At 36.1% G+C, this 16758-nt stretch overlaps 1 protein-coding gene across 3 annotated transcripts in view; it reads right to left on the bottom strand.

Moving 5' to 3' along the window:
* The window catches only part of PPARG (peroxisome proliferator activated receptor gamma), a 58863-nt gene that overhangs the window by 24365 nt on the left and 17740 nt on the right, over window positions 1–16758 (bottom strand). For all 3 annotated transcript variants that reach the window (XM_054216070.1, XM_054216072.1, XM_054216071.1), the window contains exon 2: window positions 160–387. In XM_054216070.1, the coding sequence (XP_054072045.1) occupies window positions 160–379 (220 nt within the window). In that variant the 5' untranslated portion in view covers window positions 380–387. The remainder of the gene's footprint in view (window positions 1–159; window positions 388–16758) is intronic.

The following is a 16758-nucleotide window of genomic DNA, read 5'->3' as shown; positions in this document are numbered from 1 at the left end:
CTGAAAGAATATCTTGTGGACATTTCTGATGACACAGGATACCAGAATTTGAACATCTGAATACTTCTAAATCCTTTTGCTGATAGTACACTTCCCAGAGAGTGAAGCAAATACGAACATGAAGGAAATATTAAAAAAAAAAAATAATTCAAAGCATACTTTGGCAATCCTGGAGCTTGATATCATATTTATAATCAATGCTCGTCTGATCAGCTCTTGCAAGAGGAATATCTTCATAGTGCGGTGACGAAATGCTTGAAAAATCAACAGTGGTAAATGGCTTTATGTCAAAGGAATGCGTATGATCATCCATCGCAGACAGATCCACTGGACTAATTCCAAAATTAATGGGCCAAAACGGCATTTCTGTGTCAACCATTGTAATCCCTGAAAACAAAAAAAGAAACAGGCATTTAAAAAGAAGCTAGTTGCCGCTAGTAATGAGTTCAGGCACAAGCTGAGGTCCTTTTGTCTCATGTCCAAAGGGTTAAGATGTAAACTCGTAATCAAGTGTAGGTTTTAGGGGATTGTTTAGGCCCCACCTATCATTTGGCTTGAGTTTGTCAGCATATAAGGCTGTACAGTAACACTGCATGGATAACACTGTGCAGTTAACCCTGCTTTGAGGTTCCTCTTAGGAAGATTCTGACGTCTCGAGTCGTAAGAGCAAATGGGATTTGCTGGCACCCAGGGCTCAGGCAGACCTTAGAACAGAATCGTCGCTGTCTTCAGTGTGCTGTCAGCCTGAAGTGGTCTGATCTGTGCTTCAGAAGGCAGCAGAGACAACTAGTGGGCTCACAGAACAAGGGTTACATGAATGATTGACAAAAATATTTGGGAAAAATACCCATCTAAATAATTATGAATGGCCAGATGAAATCCAATTGTGTTTTGATACTATATTTTATAGAATGTTTATGTGCTTTAGTAAGCATGCAAGTCTTTAGAAAAAAACAACAACAAACCAATGATGTGAAATTAAAGCGGCATAACTGGAAAAAAAGTAACTTTTTAAATTTTTTTTAAACAGACAGGTAACACTGACTTTAATGGCATCTCTCAATAGCATGCATACGAATAGAAGTCTTCCACAATTAATTTTTAAGTTTTGCAAATTCTAATCATCATTCTTCCCAAATGCCTGAAAACCTTAAAGATTTTTATTTTACAAAAAAAAAAAAGGCAGTTGGTATTAAATAGTGGTTTTTTTTCCTCCAAATAACTCAATACTCAAGTATGTTAAAAGTTTTATCCCAGAGTCTTAAACCCAGGGCTCAAGGAAATGTAATTTATGACTTTCCAAATGCTATATGTATTTACTTAGATCTTGAAAGTAGTAAACAAATAAAAAGCTTCAATCTGCAAAAATCTTCACAAATCCAGTGAATTTAGATTGAGATATAAAACGTTTTTCTGAGTCCTCTTTTGACAGTTAGCTGAACCAAGATCCTTGATTTAGACATATTTCAACTATGAAAAAGTGTGTAAGTAACAGCAAGTGTAAAACACTTACTGTTTTATAACTAGGTCTGTCTTTAATTTTCCATGATTTATAAAAAGAACATTCTAATCTAAAAATAGATGTTATGGAACTAAAATAACTTGGTCACTTTGGCTGTTTAATTTGGACTTTAGACCCAATCAAGTAAGTAGCCTTTAACCTCTAGATAACAGGAACTTTGATTTGATCTGTTTTGAATCAAAACGACTCTGTCACACTGTGAAAACTCTTGTTGCAAGATGAATATAATGGAACGACCTGCTCCATGATTTTGACATCATTCTTTGTTCTGACAGGCCCACAGGTAAGTAAAACAGTGACTCTCCTCCCCATCAGCTCTGCTGAAGTGCTAAGGTAAGGTCCCTTCCAACCCAACACATTCTATGATTCTAAGGTAGGAATGGCTAGAAATGGTTACTGTTCTCGTAACCTTTCCTCAGCAAACTCATCATCATCCTTCCACCATTAGGACTCACAGCACAACCCTTTAGTTCTTCTGCCTTGGACATGACAGCAAAGGTTGTAAGATATTTTTCTTATTCTTAAATTTCAGATAAGAAATTCTCACTGCAGTGGGAACAAAAGAGATGCTACCGTGTCCCACGCTGCACAACGTATGTGTTGCCCCTAGTAAAGCAAAAGGGCAACCTATAGCCCCTTCATACTGCCGCTCCTATTACTACATGACTGCTGAAGTAGAGTTGTGCAAAGCAAACAGTGTTCGAGGGTGAACTCTTGGCAAGGTTAGCCTAACGGTCAGCCAGCCACTACCTTCCCAATGCCTTCCGCCGTTGGATGGGATGTACAGCCTCGCGTTATCCTTAACCAAAGTAAGATCTGCCTCAAGTAAACAACAGAATTTCTAAGAGCCACAAGTGAAAATTATCTGGCGAAAGCATATTAGAGGCTGTCAGAGTAGCTTGCTGTTATATAGTATCTTCCAAATAGTCAATTTTTCTGTAAGCGTGAAGTCCAAATCCCTGGCCGTCAACACTGGAAACTGCCTTCCTTAAACGGATTTCCAAATAAAGCAATAAAATAGAATAGACTCCTTCTTAAGAGTCCATTTTTGTAATTAACCAGACACATCTTTAAAAAAATAAAATAAAATCAACAGACATCTAAAATTTAAACATTGGCTTATATTCCTTTAAGCACTGAGAGTTATGTCCACTTTGTACCTGGCGGGCTGCCTGAAGGGTGAAGGAGGAGGATGCCCACAGGAATGGTCCCAGTTATAGCCCAAGTTCATCCTGGGGAGTCCATAGGACTCAAAATGCGCGGGGGCACCCTTCAGGCTACTGTGTGGCCAAGAAACAAGTGCAGGTGACTGTCATGAGAGGGCAGGAGGACCCGTAGTGACAGCTGCCCTCGCACAGGCACCCCCTGCACTAGAGCAGCAGCCGAAGAGGCTTGAGTACATGCTTCAAGGCAAGCGCAAGTTTAAGGCACTCACTGAACAGAGATATATTTAAAAAAATAGATCAGTGGCAACTGATTATTATACACCAAGCAGGTGTTAAAACTAAACAGTTTTCCTGCATCATCCATAAAAATGTTCTCACAATCTTGAGAACATTATCACTTTGTATTTTCAATTTAAAAGACTTCAGTTTGCAAACCACTGTGAGCTAAACAGCAAGTAAAAGCCAGTCCATATTTCACTTTATAACACAGCGAATGGCTGTGATGTTTTGGAGAATTTGGTTATGTATAATGTGATTAATTCTATGAAACTCCTGAATCATTATAACACTGTGCGTGTTATACCCCAGTTTAGAAAGACTCAGATGAGCGTTTAAGTCCAGAGGTCTGGCTTGCAAGGCACAATCTCCAAAAGCTGAGAGCGTATAGTAATTCCTTAGCAGCAATTTTCTCTTCTCACAGTCAGCACAGATAACTTGTTTCAGCACAATAACTTGTTCCAGCACTTGTCTACCAATAATGCCAGAGTAGTTTCATGGCAAAGGTATTTCCAGCCTAGAACTGTTTGGTTTAGATTTTTAGTAAGTTTTAGAAGAAGCAAAATAAAAATAAATAATAAATAAAAAGTAATCTGTTATTTTAACAACCACTTAACATGAGAGACTGTGTTCCATGCATGCTGCTTTTTTCTTACTAATTGTTTTTTTTTTCCTGTGCATCTGTTCGTATCACACACATTCTGTATGCTGGGAATAGAGGAAATAAAAATGCCAAGATTACACTAAAGAAACAAACCAGGGGATTGTGGGTGCACCTATCAGCTACTACAGGTCACAAAGTAATTCCATTTTATGCTACTCATATTTCTGCTCTAAGACAATAAAATCCGGAATCAGCAGCCATTTACAATTCTTTGAGCAAGAGCCTATAAACCCCACGCCTTGCAGAAGTTAACATCCCATGACTAGCAATCCCAGTTCTTCTCAACTTCAGGCAACTAAAAAGGCATTGCTAAATCCTTCCACTACAAAAAATGTCTGCTTTTAGTTTCAAAAAATCATTATGTTGTCTATATTATAATTGCATCTAACATGTCCACAAAGGTACCTGGCAATGATACTGTACATATACACACACAGAAGTGTGAATATCTCAAGTCTTCTGTTAAAGTATAAGGTTCTGACATGGTAAAATGCCTTAAGAAAGGATTTACTCAACACAAAAGAAAGGTTTGCGTGTACTTATTTAACTACTTTCCTTCCACTGAAAACAGTTAACTTTGGCTATATTGTAAATCTAAATTGACAAGGCCTTAGCTTGTACAATTTTCATGGACTTAATTTCCACTCCCAGTCTAGCCTGAGCCTAGGAGGGCTCCAGAACACAGACCATTTCATCTAACCACAGCTGAAACCATCTTGCCTCTCAGGCCTCGCAGCTGAGGACGCTACATCTCTTCTGAGGGCTGTAACCTTCTCCCACAACAGCACCACAAGGCGGGCCAAGACGGGTGTTTATATGTGTGTGTGTCTACGTGGGGAGAAATGGAGAACCTGTGGCTTCTACCTAATCTTGGCTTTCCTCATTGCTGTAGAAAATAAAGCAATTTCTGTGCTTTCCTAGCTGTAAGAACTATATTTCTGCTACTTACTATGACATCTGTGCAAAGAGGTGGTAAAGGATTGTTTTCTTACTATATTTCATGACAACAAAAGGACTAAAATATTTTACTTTCTCTCATCATGCATATATTTCTGATTTTTTTGGTTAAAAAAAAAAACCAGCAGCAATGTGACCCGGTATACAGATATGCCAATCAATAGCTGTTTTTCAAAGATGCCAGTAAATTCCAAGCTGCTAAAGGAATCTTGAAGACGTCAGTGTAATAGATTCTGTATTCTAAGAATATCTAAGGTCAAAACAATCACAAGACAGCTGTTTTGTGCTTCCTTTCTCTATTTCTGGATATTTCTGCATATAATAGCATTTCTTTATACAACAAAACAGCTAGGCATCAGTGATCCCACATTAATAATATTATAAACACTTCTGAATTATGAGAATTTTCAGGTTTTCTTAGGTTTTGGATATAAAAATCAAAGCATTTCATTACAGTTTTAAAGTTTGAATCTTCACATATGACTGATAAGTCTTAGTCCAATGATGGATATCCTGTTCAATTTAATAAAATCTGCTATTACACTGGAAACAAAACAAATTTTACTACTCAGTTTCAATTTATATTATAAATACTAAAATGAATAAAACCTTTTATGTGCTAGTTTAATTGTTGCAATATTGAAAGCTAAAATGTGAAAACTGTTCCTCTGTTTAATAGTTATTTTACAAATATTTCTATTTGGCATGTAACTATACTTGATTTCTGCTGTGTATTTTGTCTTTTTTCCTCCTCATAAAAGATGAATGCCAACATTTCCCTCTCCAAAATAATATTTAATTGCAGTCTTCTCATGGCTTTTTACACTAAAAAACCCACCACCAAAACATCCAAAACATAAGTCCAATCAACAGACTGCTCCAGGATTTTTTCATAAAAATCACACAGGCACATAAGAGATCCAGGTAATAAAAACATAAGTAACATTGGCTAAAAAGATTTTCATGTGCAAAAATCCTTCTCGGCCAGCAAAAGACTATGCAGAATAATAGCAGAGATGTTATTCACATAAAGTCAGATGCATACGCTTTAACATTGAACCATTAAAAGACCAGAAATGAGAGAACGCTGTTGAGATAACATTAAACACTGAGATATGAACCTAGTTGTTATAACCCCCTTCTCCCGTGTTCAATCTCCTGTAGTCAACTGCTAACTATCTGTTGCCTACAAGGAAGTAAAAGAAGGCACATAAACTCGCCGGATGCACTTCTGTATGACTGTCAGCCATAGCGACTGCTAACCGTAAATTAATCTAGTACCGATTGTGAGAACTAGCGTATCATTAAGTTACTTCATTCAGTGGCAATTCCAAATTGAATTGATTTCCAATTCCTAAGAAAGTTATCCAATGCATTTTTTATATTAGGAAAACATAAAATATCACATAAGAGATTACCATGGTATGAAAAACATCTTGGATCACAAGCTACTCTTTACCATAAACACTACCTGTGCTCAGTTAACCTGAAAGGCCTGTTGCACTACATTCTAGACACGCTCTTTCCAGACAAAACTACCAAAATATGACCCTAGAGGTATTTAATGAAGCAATCAGAACATCCTCACCTCATACAAGTTACAGAAAATCAGAAGAAAAAAATATAGCTAAAGACTCTCAGCTTTGAAGCATTACTAAAATCAAGGCGACGGTGTAATTTTACTACATGGACACATATAAATATAGACAAATATATACACGATGTAAATATTGGTTTGTTGGTTTTTGTTTTTTAATTAAAATATATTTCATGGAATAGTTTGAATTTCACCTCATGGATAAATGCGTTAGAGTTTGCCAAGTAAAATCATAAGCAAGTGCTGCAGAACCTAATGGGACTTTGTGAATTTATTTAATTAAAGCAGGCTCAGACCATGTCTGAAATAATGTCATATATAAGTTGGTTAAGATCACACAACCATTCCTAGCTTTTAAGAAAAATTTAGAGATGGTGAAAGGTCAGCTTGATATCCCCATATACTTAAGATGAACAACTTAAGCCGAACAATAAAATGTTTTATGTGGGCCTTGCAACAATACGTCTACCCGAAATGACAGAACCACATCCACTGAATTAAAGACTTCCATTGATCTTTTAGCAGAGGATGCCACAAAAGGACTATAAGAAGAGAAAGGACAGCCTTGTGATAAAACAATTGCGTCCCACTTGCAATAACTCAGTTCTTTCATTGCCTCTGACACAGAAATTCTATGTGGCAATGGAGAAGTAGTTCTAGCCAACATTTTCATCAGTGCTGTTTTCAGATCCTAAATGGGAAGCATAGGGTCTGGTGATACACTGTGTTCAGAAAGTGATTAACTATGTCTCTGGAAGGTGCAGATGGTCATCAATTCTAGTACAACTTGGAAAAATGGGATCACCTTGTCCTATTCATTTTTCTTCTCGATATTTAGAGAAAATTGCCTCATCCTACTGCATTTACTTTTTGCTGGAGAAAAAGAGAAAAGATGCTACTACTTAGACTTTTGTCTCAGTTCTCCCCTTGTCCAGTGAAAGATGATGTCCTTTTTCCCCCCCCATTCTCTGTGTTATCGTTAAAATAGCAATCTTCAGCATACTTCAGGGACTCTACACATATTCCTGATTATGTATGTACAATGAGGCTTTAAGCTTAGTTTATCTTCTTCAGTCATGAAAATGATTTCTTTTTCATTCATAGTATCTGACATTTCAACATGTCTAATAGACAACATTTACATAAAATAAAGGTAATTTGGTTTTGGATAAACCAGAGTATGTGTATTTTTTCTTTTGTATGTTGCAAACAATGACTCAAAGCTCTCGGACATAGTCCATTTAATACATGAAAACAACCACTGTGTGGTCTGCAGGTTAACTCCACCAACCACTCCGTAAGGAAGGACCCCTACTACTTTGTGTTCTGTTGCTGCAGAGTCAGCAGAGGGAGCACAACATAACTAAAAAAACCCTCTTTCCAAGAACTCTGCTGACACAATCAGTGATGCTTTTAAACAAACAAACAAGCAAAAAAGTACACAAAAAGAGCCTTGTTGGCTGATACCCCTGATTCAGTGTTTGACGAAAATCACAAAGGCTTTTTTTGCCAAACTCTGTGAGCGTCCAACTGCATCAAGAAAAACAAAGTAGCAGCAGAAATCTATAAAGACTGGCTTTAAAAATCTGATTCTAGAATTTTGTATTGTTATGTTTGCATTACCAAGAAGCAGAGAAAAAAAAAAAGGATTTTTTCCTTTTATCCATGGACATATTCAAAACATTGGTATAATTCAGGGCAGAAATTGTTTCATTTATGTGATGATGCGTGCACTGAACAGCAATATATTGGTAGGACTTAAAACAGTTATCCAAAGCAGTCTTTTCCCAAGCAAATTACACATCAGAAACCACTATGATTGTGGGAAAAGGACCCAGGCTTACTTAGGCAACTGACAGAATAAGTATTGACAAATTATTGTATTATAAATTCAGACTATTTTCGAAAACTCAGTGTTGCCTTTCAGCATTCCTACCCTAGAGATGTGTACTGTAGCAGGAACCAAGGTACCTCTGCATGCACCTTGGACTCAAGCACACTCCCGCTTGTACCACTGTCTCTGCAGACCTCCCATTTTTCAAGTATGGATTTATCAAAAATATTTACAGGAATGAAAAATTGAACTCACTGCAGAACGAAAGAACAAAACTTTTATGGATTAGTTTCAATTCGAGAACTCTAAACTAAAGCTCCCCACTCCCCTTAGTTCACCTGCAGTAACAAAGAAAATACCTAGTGTCCACTAGCACATGGTGAGTGTCAAAAGCAGCTCCATGACTCCTAGCGAAGTAGGAAGTTCATAGATGATTCAGTGCACTGCTGTTAGCGTCAGCCCTGACTCCAAGCATACCACCAAGACAACAGATGACATTTTCTTCTCTGTTCCTCAGATCCAACCCTCAAGCCATCTAAACATGCCCCAAAACGAACATGTCCATGAGGAAAGATACCTGACAATACCAAAAAGATGCAACATAGACAAGATACTTTTGAAACAACAGGAATAAGCATTCCATATAAGAACAAGCCTAGTGGTTCTAGCCAAAATTATTTTGTTCTGTCTTTACACAGAGGAGGAAGGATGGATCCCCACCATGGCAGGGTGCAGCCAACAAGCACATCTCACGGTTAATCATTGAGTGGGAGGGGTATGAGCTTATGAAAGTCTCCTTTTACAGGCTGCTGTACTAACCTGCAGAACCAGCACAGGACCAAAATTCTGATAACAACAACAACAAAAAAGCAATAAGCTGCGGCTGAGTGGAATGTTAAGGGTGTGACAGATACTGCCAGCAACACCTAGAAACACTGCCACCAGATGCAAGTTTGTGTCGCATCTCCGCAATGCAAACTGCGGCGAAGTGCTGAAGAGTAGACGGCTTAAGAACCAAGCTGAGAAATCCAAGTGATGCTCTGTGCAAGGGCTGCAGAGAACAGTGGCACTGAGATCCCTCAAAAAAAAAAATAAAAAGTCAACCCATTCATCCTCTCAGAAAGGCTGCACAGTAAAACATCAGAAGAAACTTGAGAAACGGTGTAAATCCAAACACTTGAAAAGGCCAAAAGCAAGGAACTCATAAATCAGTAGGAAGTGTATTTTATTCCTATAACTGAATTATAACTACAAGCTGTGATCACTAAAAGCACAGTCCATAAAATTTACTACAATATTTAGGACGTAGCTGCTTATAGAAACAGAAAAAAGAAGCCCATGCAGGGAATAATAAAGCTATTTAATTTAAAATATAATTTCTATTCTGTGCCTATGGAGTTCACACAAAATGGTAAATGGCCTGGGTTCTTATTCGAAATAGCAACATTTTATACCCTTGCAGCAACATAAACCATTGTAAATATAAATGCAAATGAGAAACAAGCTCAAAAATGCCACAGGCTACTCAGAAATGCTACAAATTCTACCATCCTATTTTAATTACTTAAAGTAGGGTTTATTGCATTCTGATACTGGATAGGTATTAATGAAATTTTAAGTTATTTCAGGATATAAAATTAATCAATTGCAAGGCTGTGCTCAAATAATAGCTTAAATAGAAACTGAGAATATTGGACAATAGAAGGCAGCTGCATAAGAAATAGTGATTTATTTATCTGAAAAACTTCACAGACAGAGTGATAGTTCAGATTGAAGAGGAACAGCACTTCGAAATCACAGAGAACATAACTACAATAGTCTGGAAATGACCCGGAGTTGGGCTCCCAGTGGTGAAAGACAGACTACGATAGAAATGAAAGTGTTCTGCTACTGTCCCAAGACTGACAGAACACTGAGCTGCAGAGATAATCTCTGCCCTCTTCATTCACATTCAAAGTTTGTGGGAAAGGACCCTCTAACTGTTCCTAGAAATACTTGAGCAGAAAACCAGCAGTTTTCTAGTTACAGGCAACTGCAATCTGTGCTTTGTGAGGTGCCATATATTGAAACTGAAATCAATCCTGATGAAAGACTTATCTTCCAATGTGTTTTGTTCAAAAATGTCTTAAAAACACCTCCCAATCTTCAAAATAGAAATTATTATTTCATTCCATTTAACAACAACAAAAAAAATCTGAAAAATAAGGTATCATCTGATTGGTAATATAAAAATCAGAATAAATGTCTACAGAATTCTAATGGGCACAGATACTTACAATATTTACAATATGCGTACTTGCATTAGTAGAGCTCAAATCGGGATCATTTTGGTTTTGAGGGATTTGGGGAAACCAGAAACAAACAACACATCTCTAACTTGCACTGGCAATATTGTAAAACTATCTCATGATATAAAATGTAGGCGTTACTCTCTATGAATCATTGGGATTTAAAAAAAGATACTGATAGATAGGCAATGAATCACATTCAATTTTGTAATCAGAAAAAGCTGGCGTCTTGAGAGAGACCTTTGCCCCCTTTGGCAAAGTGGAATAACTAAATGTGCCAAGCTACTAAGGAGTAGGCCTTCTCTTGTCATGCAAGACTGAAGGAAGTCATCGATTTTAAAATATACAAAACCATGCTGTGTTGTGTACAAGATAGCAAAGCTTTATCAACTAGAAAGTCACAATACAATACAATTGAGAAAGCATTCACATTCTCAGAGCTGTGCTTGGCTCCAAGACTCAATGTACCTCTCATAACCGGCATTTGTTTATTCTGGGCAGAATTCATATTACTCAGATCTAGTGAAAGTTTTACTAACTACAGGAAATTCATATAATTCAAAAACTTCATATTTGTGCAACTTAACCAACACTATTTTTTAATTATTTTTTTTTTGCTACTGACTCAATATGAGAGAACAATCTGCTTCCAGATTCTGTGAAATTGCTGTGCTAAATACGGTGACTAAGACAGCATTCCAGAAATCTCTCCATATATCCAAAAGATGTACCATAAGATAATACAATATTTAATTCATTTAAAAATTAAATGTTACATCATATAATAGACATAAACTCTTTTTATTAACAGTTACAAAAATAGAAACTACCAAGGAGTTAAGAACTCATTTCATTCTCTAAGTTTTCAGTCAGAGGTGTAAGTTCAGTACATGCCATTAGAAAGATTTTAAGAGAAAATTCCACGTTCAGAAGTTTCATATGCAGACTTATGCATAACTTGACTGTGCTTTCAGACGTCAAACTTGTTCTGAAGGCGATAGAAAGTTTTATAGCTTCAATTGAAATTCAGGGCTTTGGCTACAGTTAAACAAAGCTGTTATTTAGATGCTTTATTTTGAATAAAGTATTATTGCTAGTGGTATTTAATCACCTGCTTAAAGTTAAGCACTTTTAAAAGCTCAGTTTCTGGCTAAGGGCGGACTTCTTTAGCTAGGGTATATTATTACATTACATATCATAGACATGTATACACACAAATAAATCAATGGATGTGGTAATACAGATTCATAAGAAATTAGGTTCTCATAAAATGACATACTTTCTATATAAAATTGCTGTTTCTCACTAACCACAGCGACAACACTGTGCCCAGAGTTAATAAAATAAAATCACAGCTCCCATGAAACACTAGTTGCAATGTTTAGCCAGATGCCTACTGTATGTTTACATGGGGAACAGCACTGTCCCAAAGTATTGGAGTACAGCAGAAATGCTATGTAGTGAATTTAGACTCTGCTCACGCATGATTCGTTATAGGAAAATTTGCAAATTCCTCTGTGGCTCCATAGGCCTTTGTGAGATTATCAAAGATTTAAGCATGTAGTATGGCAAAATATACAGGAAGAGATGTGTAAGCACTGCAGCTATTTACAAGACAATCTTATGCTCCATTGTTTATTTAGTTTCATTAGGTCATCATCACTGTGTCTTTTAATGTATTTTAATATACTAATCATGAACTCTATTCCTTAAAAATGGTGCTTACTCAATAATTGTCAGCTAAGGTACCAATTCAGCATGAAATTTTAGACTAGATGTACTTCATTATGGTATTCAAATCTCAATACAAAGTTTGTATTTTTTTTTTTGAAACGTTAATAACTTTAATAGTAAATGTTGCACATTATGTGCACAATATCCAGTTAATTTTTTTCTTCTGAGACATCTTAGGCACAATACATTTTATACTAACACTGAGGAGTTTTTATAATATTAATACTTAAAAAGCCACATAAAGCTTTCTCAATCCACATAGTAGTAGTACAGAATTTATTGAGATCTTTTTATGGATGCATAATACTGTTGGTAAGAAGCCTGGGATTTTTTTCTTTCCTCAGACTCTGTCATGTCAGTGCTTTTTAACATTCAGAAGACAGGCAACTTAAGTGTTGTTTCCAAGAGATGAGCTAATAAGGCATACAACTCTAACGGGGTAAAATATACTCATTAATAACCTAAACGCCGTTCCCTGCCATGGCAGGATACTGAATACTCCCACAGGAAGAGGAGGAGGAGGAACAAATGCAACATGAGTTTAAACTCATTCCTTGAATTAAATCCCACTTTTCAAGTTTTTCCTGGCAGTCAAATATGTTGCAAATTATCCATAAAAATGCTTCTCTCGTATCAGGATGGGCCATTTTCATCACAACGCTGTCATCTTCTAAAATACTAAAAACGTAAAATGTATTTTTATACAGTAAGGCTATACACAGGGCCCATACAATTTGATTTAGCACTATTTTTTATTTAGTATCCCTTTTTAACCTGTTGAACAACCGCTAAGCCCTTAAAGCCAAAAAGCACTGTGTCGCAAAACTCATTCATTACTGTAGACATGCTTAGCGCTATTTATGTATTAAATACAGAAAATATCTTAGCATGACAGGGAACACGCTTTCCTGCATATGATTTTTCTTGCATATAATTATGTATAATTTCTGATATATGCCAAGTATAAGATAGTACTCTCTGTATATATGCAGGTACAGCCATTCCGTGATGTCAAGCTAGTTCAAACACATCAAAGCTTGAGAAAGCAGAGAAATAGTACCAGAGAGGGCTTAACATTTAGCATTGTCCTCTTCCAGATGACCCCTAAATTAATCTATCAGAAAAACACGTGCAGATTCTGTGTGGAATACGGCTATTTACACACTGTTACTGCAGTGTATTTTCATCAGCTGCTGAAACTCTTCTATCAGACATTTCTAAGCTTGGAAGGGTACTCCCAGCGATACACACACCACTTCAAAGCACAACGTTGCCCAACACAGAGCTGAAGGACCCTGCTCTGCTCCATCGTAATTGTTGCCACGCTGCTCTGACAAGATAAACAGAAGGCAAAAGAAAACTGGGTACCCCACTTGGATTATATATAACAGCAGGCTTTGTACCAGCCTACAGTAAGAACACTCCACAAAAATAATTTAATAATAAAGGCACATGAACTTCTGTACACCTGTGATCTGTTGCACAAATGTATCTCTTTCATCTTTTAAATTAGCCAAAAAAAATTAACCTCCTCAACTGTAGGAACTAAGAAGCATATAACCTGCTCAGCCACTTTTTAGCAATAGAGCAATCTCTTGTCATCTGACTACTGTACTTTTGACCCTCCAAAATATTCCCAACTAAAATATGTTGACATGTTTTTACATGTGATTCAATAATTATTGTTCTCAATAGTGTAGGATACTTATCACTTATTTAGATCAATGTTCTTTGCATCTCATGTTCTCCATCTCTCTAAATATTAATTTTTCCAGATGATAGCTTTAAAACTACCCCATCAAGGTGACTTCAGGCTGCCTACACAAGGAGTGTAGAACCAGGTCAGAAGTAGGGTAAGCCTGATTTTGTAACCGAAATTGCAACATTGTGCAACACCGTCAGAAGTATTTAATGAACATCAGTAAATTAATTATGAATTGTGCTCTAAATTTAAGTTACCTTGAACAGTTTCCCTTCTGAATCTTCTATTGGGCTACAGGACAAGCGCATCAAGAAAATCTTCCCCACTCTTGGTTTTTTTGGATCAGTATAAAATTCAACATAATATAATATTCCAGAAGAAAAAATAGGTGAAAACTTGCTGAAGGAAAGTTAGCACTGAAACCTGGCTATCATAAAAGCTAGATATAAAATATTAATTTTAAAGCCTGCCTATGACTAAATAATAGCAATATGAGACAAAGAATACTAAACTATCCGCTATAACTCATTTATTTCATTTCCATTCCTACCACCTAATACTAATAAATCAAACTCCCTTTACCACTCAAAAAGAAAATATCATAATACATGCATTCAGATAATGGATGATAAGGGTAACAGTATATAATAATTTAAAAAAAGGTACATGCTTAGTTATTTAAGCCTTCTGTCGCCCATCCCTCTGTAGTTTTCTGAGAAGAGGCCCCCCATCACATATTTTTCTGAGAACATGACACCAGCCTCTGGGAGCAGCACAGAATTTGACGGAGATATTTAACTCTTTTCCAAATGTACTTTTCAAGGGAAAAAAACCCCAAGATATCATTCTCTCAAAGATATAGAAGTAACTTGTTAAAAATATGATGGGTAAGTGCTGTGTAAACCTGAATGAAAAGATGAATACTCTCCTTGCTGCCCTTTGATAAGAAAAAGTAGACAAAATATCTGTGGGGAAAGAACATGATTTCATCTTTTATTTCCTTTCAAAATCATTAATGCACTTTGAAAAGAACTTAAATATAACCTGGATAATGATACATTAATGCAAAATTCTACCAAGTCCTGACTTTGTTATTAATGCATAAACTTACTGTATTTTCTACTAAAAGATGTGGCAAGGCTTGGATTTTAAAATGTGGATGAAAACCAGAAGGAAAGAATTCCTATAATCTTATTTTCTGTTGGGTTATTCTTCCTCTATTTTATGGAATATGTCTACTACGACTTGGCACTACTTTTGTCAAACTTTCTATTTTGAAGTAAAAGTTTTTTCAATGCGTCCATTGAAATTGCCGTCTTTCCCCATGAAGGAATAAACAGTTTTACCTGCCAAGGTATGGAAAATTATTTCACGCAACTCATTTGTCCCTTCATGTGAAGTGTATGTCACTCCTGCATTTCCTGTAAGCGTCATTCATCCAGAAAGCAAGGTATATTTATATTAATGTTTGAGCAAACATATATGCCTGGGAATTTAGCAGTTCCATGTCTTTTGCTACTGTTCTTTGCTTCTGCAATAAACTAACATTTTAAAAATTGAGTTTGATGTTATTCCTCAGTTATTAATCTTGGTGATCTTTAACCCACAGTGTCCACGCATAGCGCATCTCACTCTTGTCACGCACTTGGATACTCAGTCAGCAGCTTTGGTCTGCAGAGTGACTGTATAACTGTACAAATCATTCTATTAAAAGAAGATGGAAACTGGGGCTGCTATTTTTGACAATAAATTTTCAAGAGTTAAAATGACATCATTTTAGGACACCAAATAGAAAGTAGAGTATCCACAGCTAAGAACAACTTACTGTTAGGAAAAAGTTATTAATGTATACTTTCAGAATTTTTTTACCTTTAACAACTAATGCTGAACAAATGCTTTGACAACTAATGCTAAACAGTGATTTTTGACAATTTTTTTGTTTTCAGCTATAAAGAATCTACCAATGCTTGATTAAATCAGTAAAGACTCTGACTGCACTCTGTATTCTGCACATAAATATTGTGAAGAGCATGGAGTGTCTATTAGCTCTGAGCTAGAAAATCTCTGTGCCCCAGTACCCTACGTTCGTACGGATTTCAGAGTCTATGAAGCTCTGTGTATGAGACTGACAATTGCCTAGAGAGAGATCCCAGTTCATGTAAACTTGCCTGTTTTCTTTAAATATATGAACTGCCGTTCCATTTCGATCTTTGACAGCATTTGCTAGTTTCAATTGAGGAGAAAAGTGCATAATCAAGTTCTAACGCTGTCTCAGTAAGATTAATAATTATAGGGTTATGCAACATTAACAATAGCGGTACGAGCAAGGCAGCTATGTTAAATTTTAACAGCATTAAAAAAAGAGGGGAAGAAAGAGATTGAGAAAATTTCAGTTCCCTTCTCTGTCATGTGTTCTTGTCATCGTCTTGTTTTTTCTATATTTAAAATACTTAAATAATTTCTTCTGCAAGTAATCTAAGAGAACAGCTAACAGCAAATCTTTCAGTTTCATGTCATGATAAATAGATGTGCACACCACAACTCAAGGCAAAAACATGTATTTAAATACTTACATTTATAACTAACTTCTTGCATATTTTTCTAGAACATTTACTGAGTAATTCAGTATACTGAAAAACATCATACTAATTAACTTTCTGGAAAGTGTTATTTTGAATAATTACATGCAACTATATTTCTTTAATCTAGATATGCATGTCATTTTCACATACAAACCACAAATTCTATGCTGGCATTTTGCCCATATACTCTGGGATATTTGATAACTTAGTTGTTTTATTTTTAAATCAGCTATTCGTCTTTAATTTGGACAGAATACCAATAGTTAACTTTGCAACAAATTATATTGTCATACCCCATTATTCTTTTAAGGAGATTCTTTTTCTAGACAAGCAAGTTTAGTGTGAGGAACTAAAAGTTATTACTGTGACTTTTTATAACCCCTCCAGCAGGCTTGTGAACAGCTAAATATCATGTGGCTCTGGTATATACTGAGTA

Source organism: Rissa tridactyla, chromosome 10 (genome assembly GCF_028500815.1).
Source record: "Rissa tridactyla isolate bRisTri1 chromosome 10, bRisTri1.patW.cur.20221130, whole genome shotgun sequence".
Taxonomy (NCBI): domain Eukaryota; kingdom Metazoa; phylum Chordata; class Aves; order Charadriiformes; family Laridae; genus Rissa; species Rissa tridactyla.
Note: the sequence above shows the minus strand (reverse complement) of the source record. Positions and strands in the feature narration are given on the sequence as shown.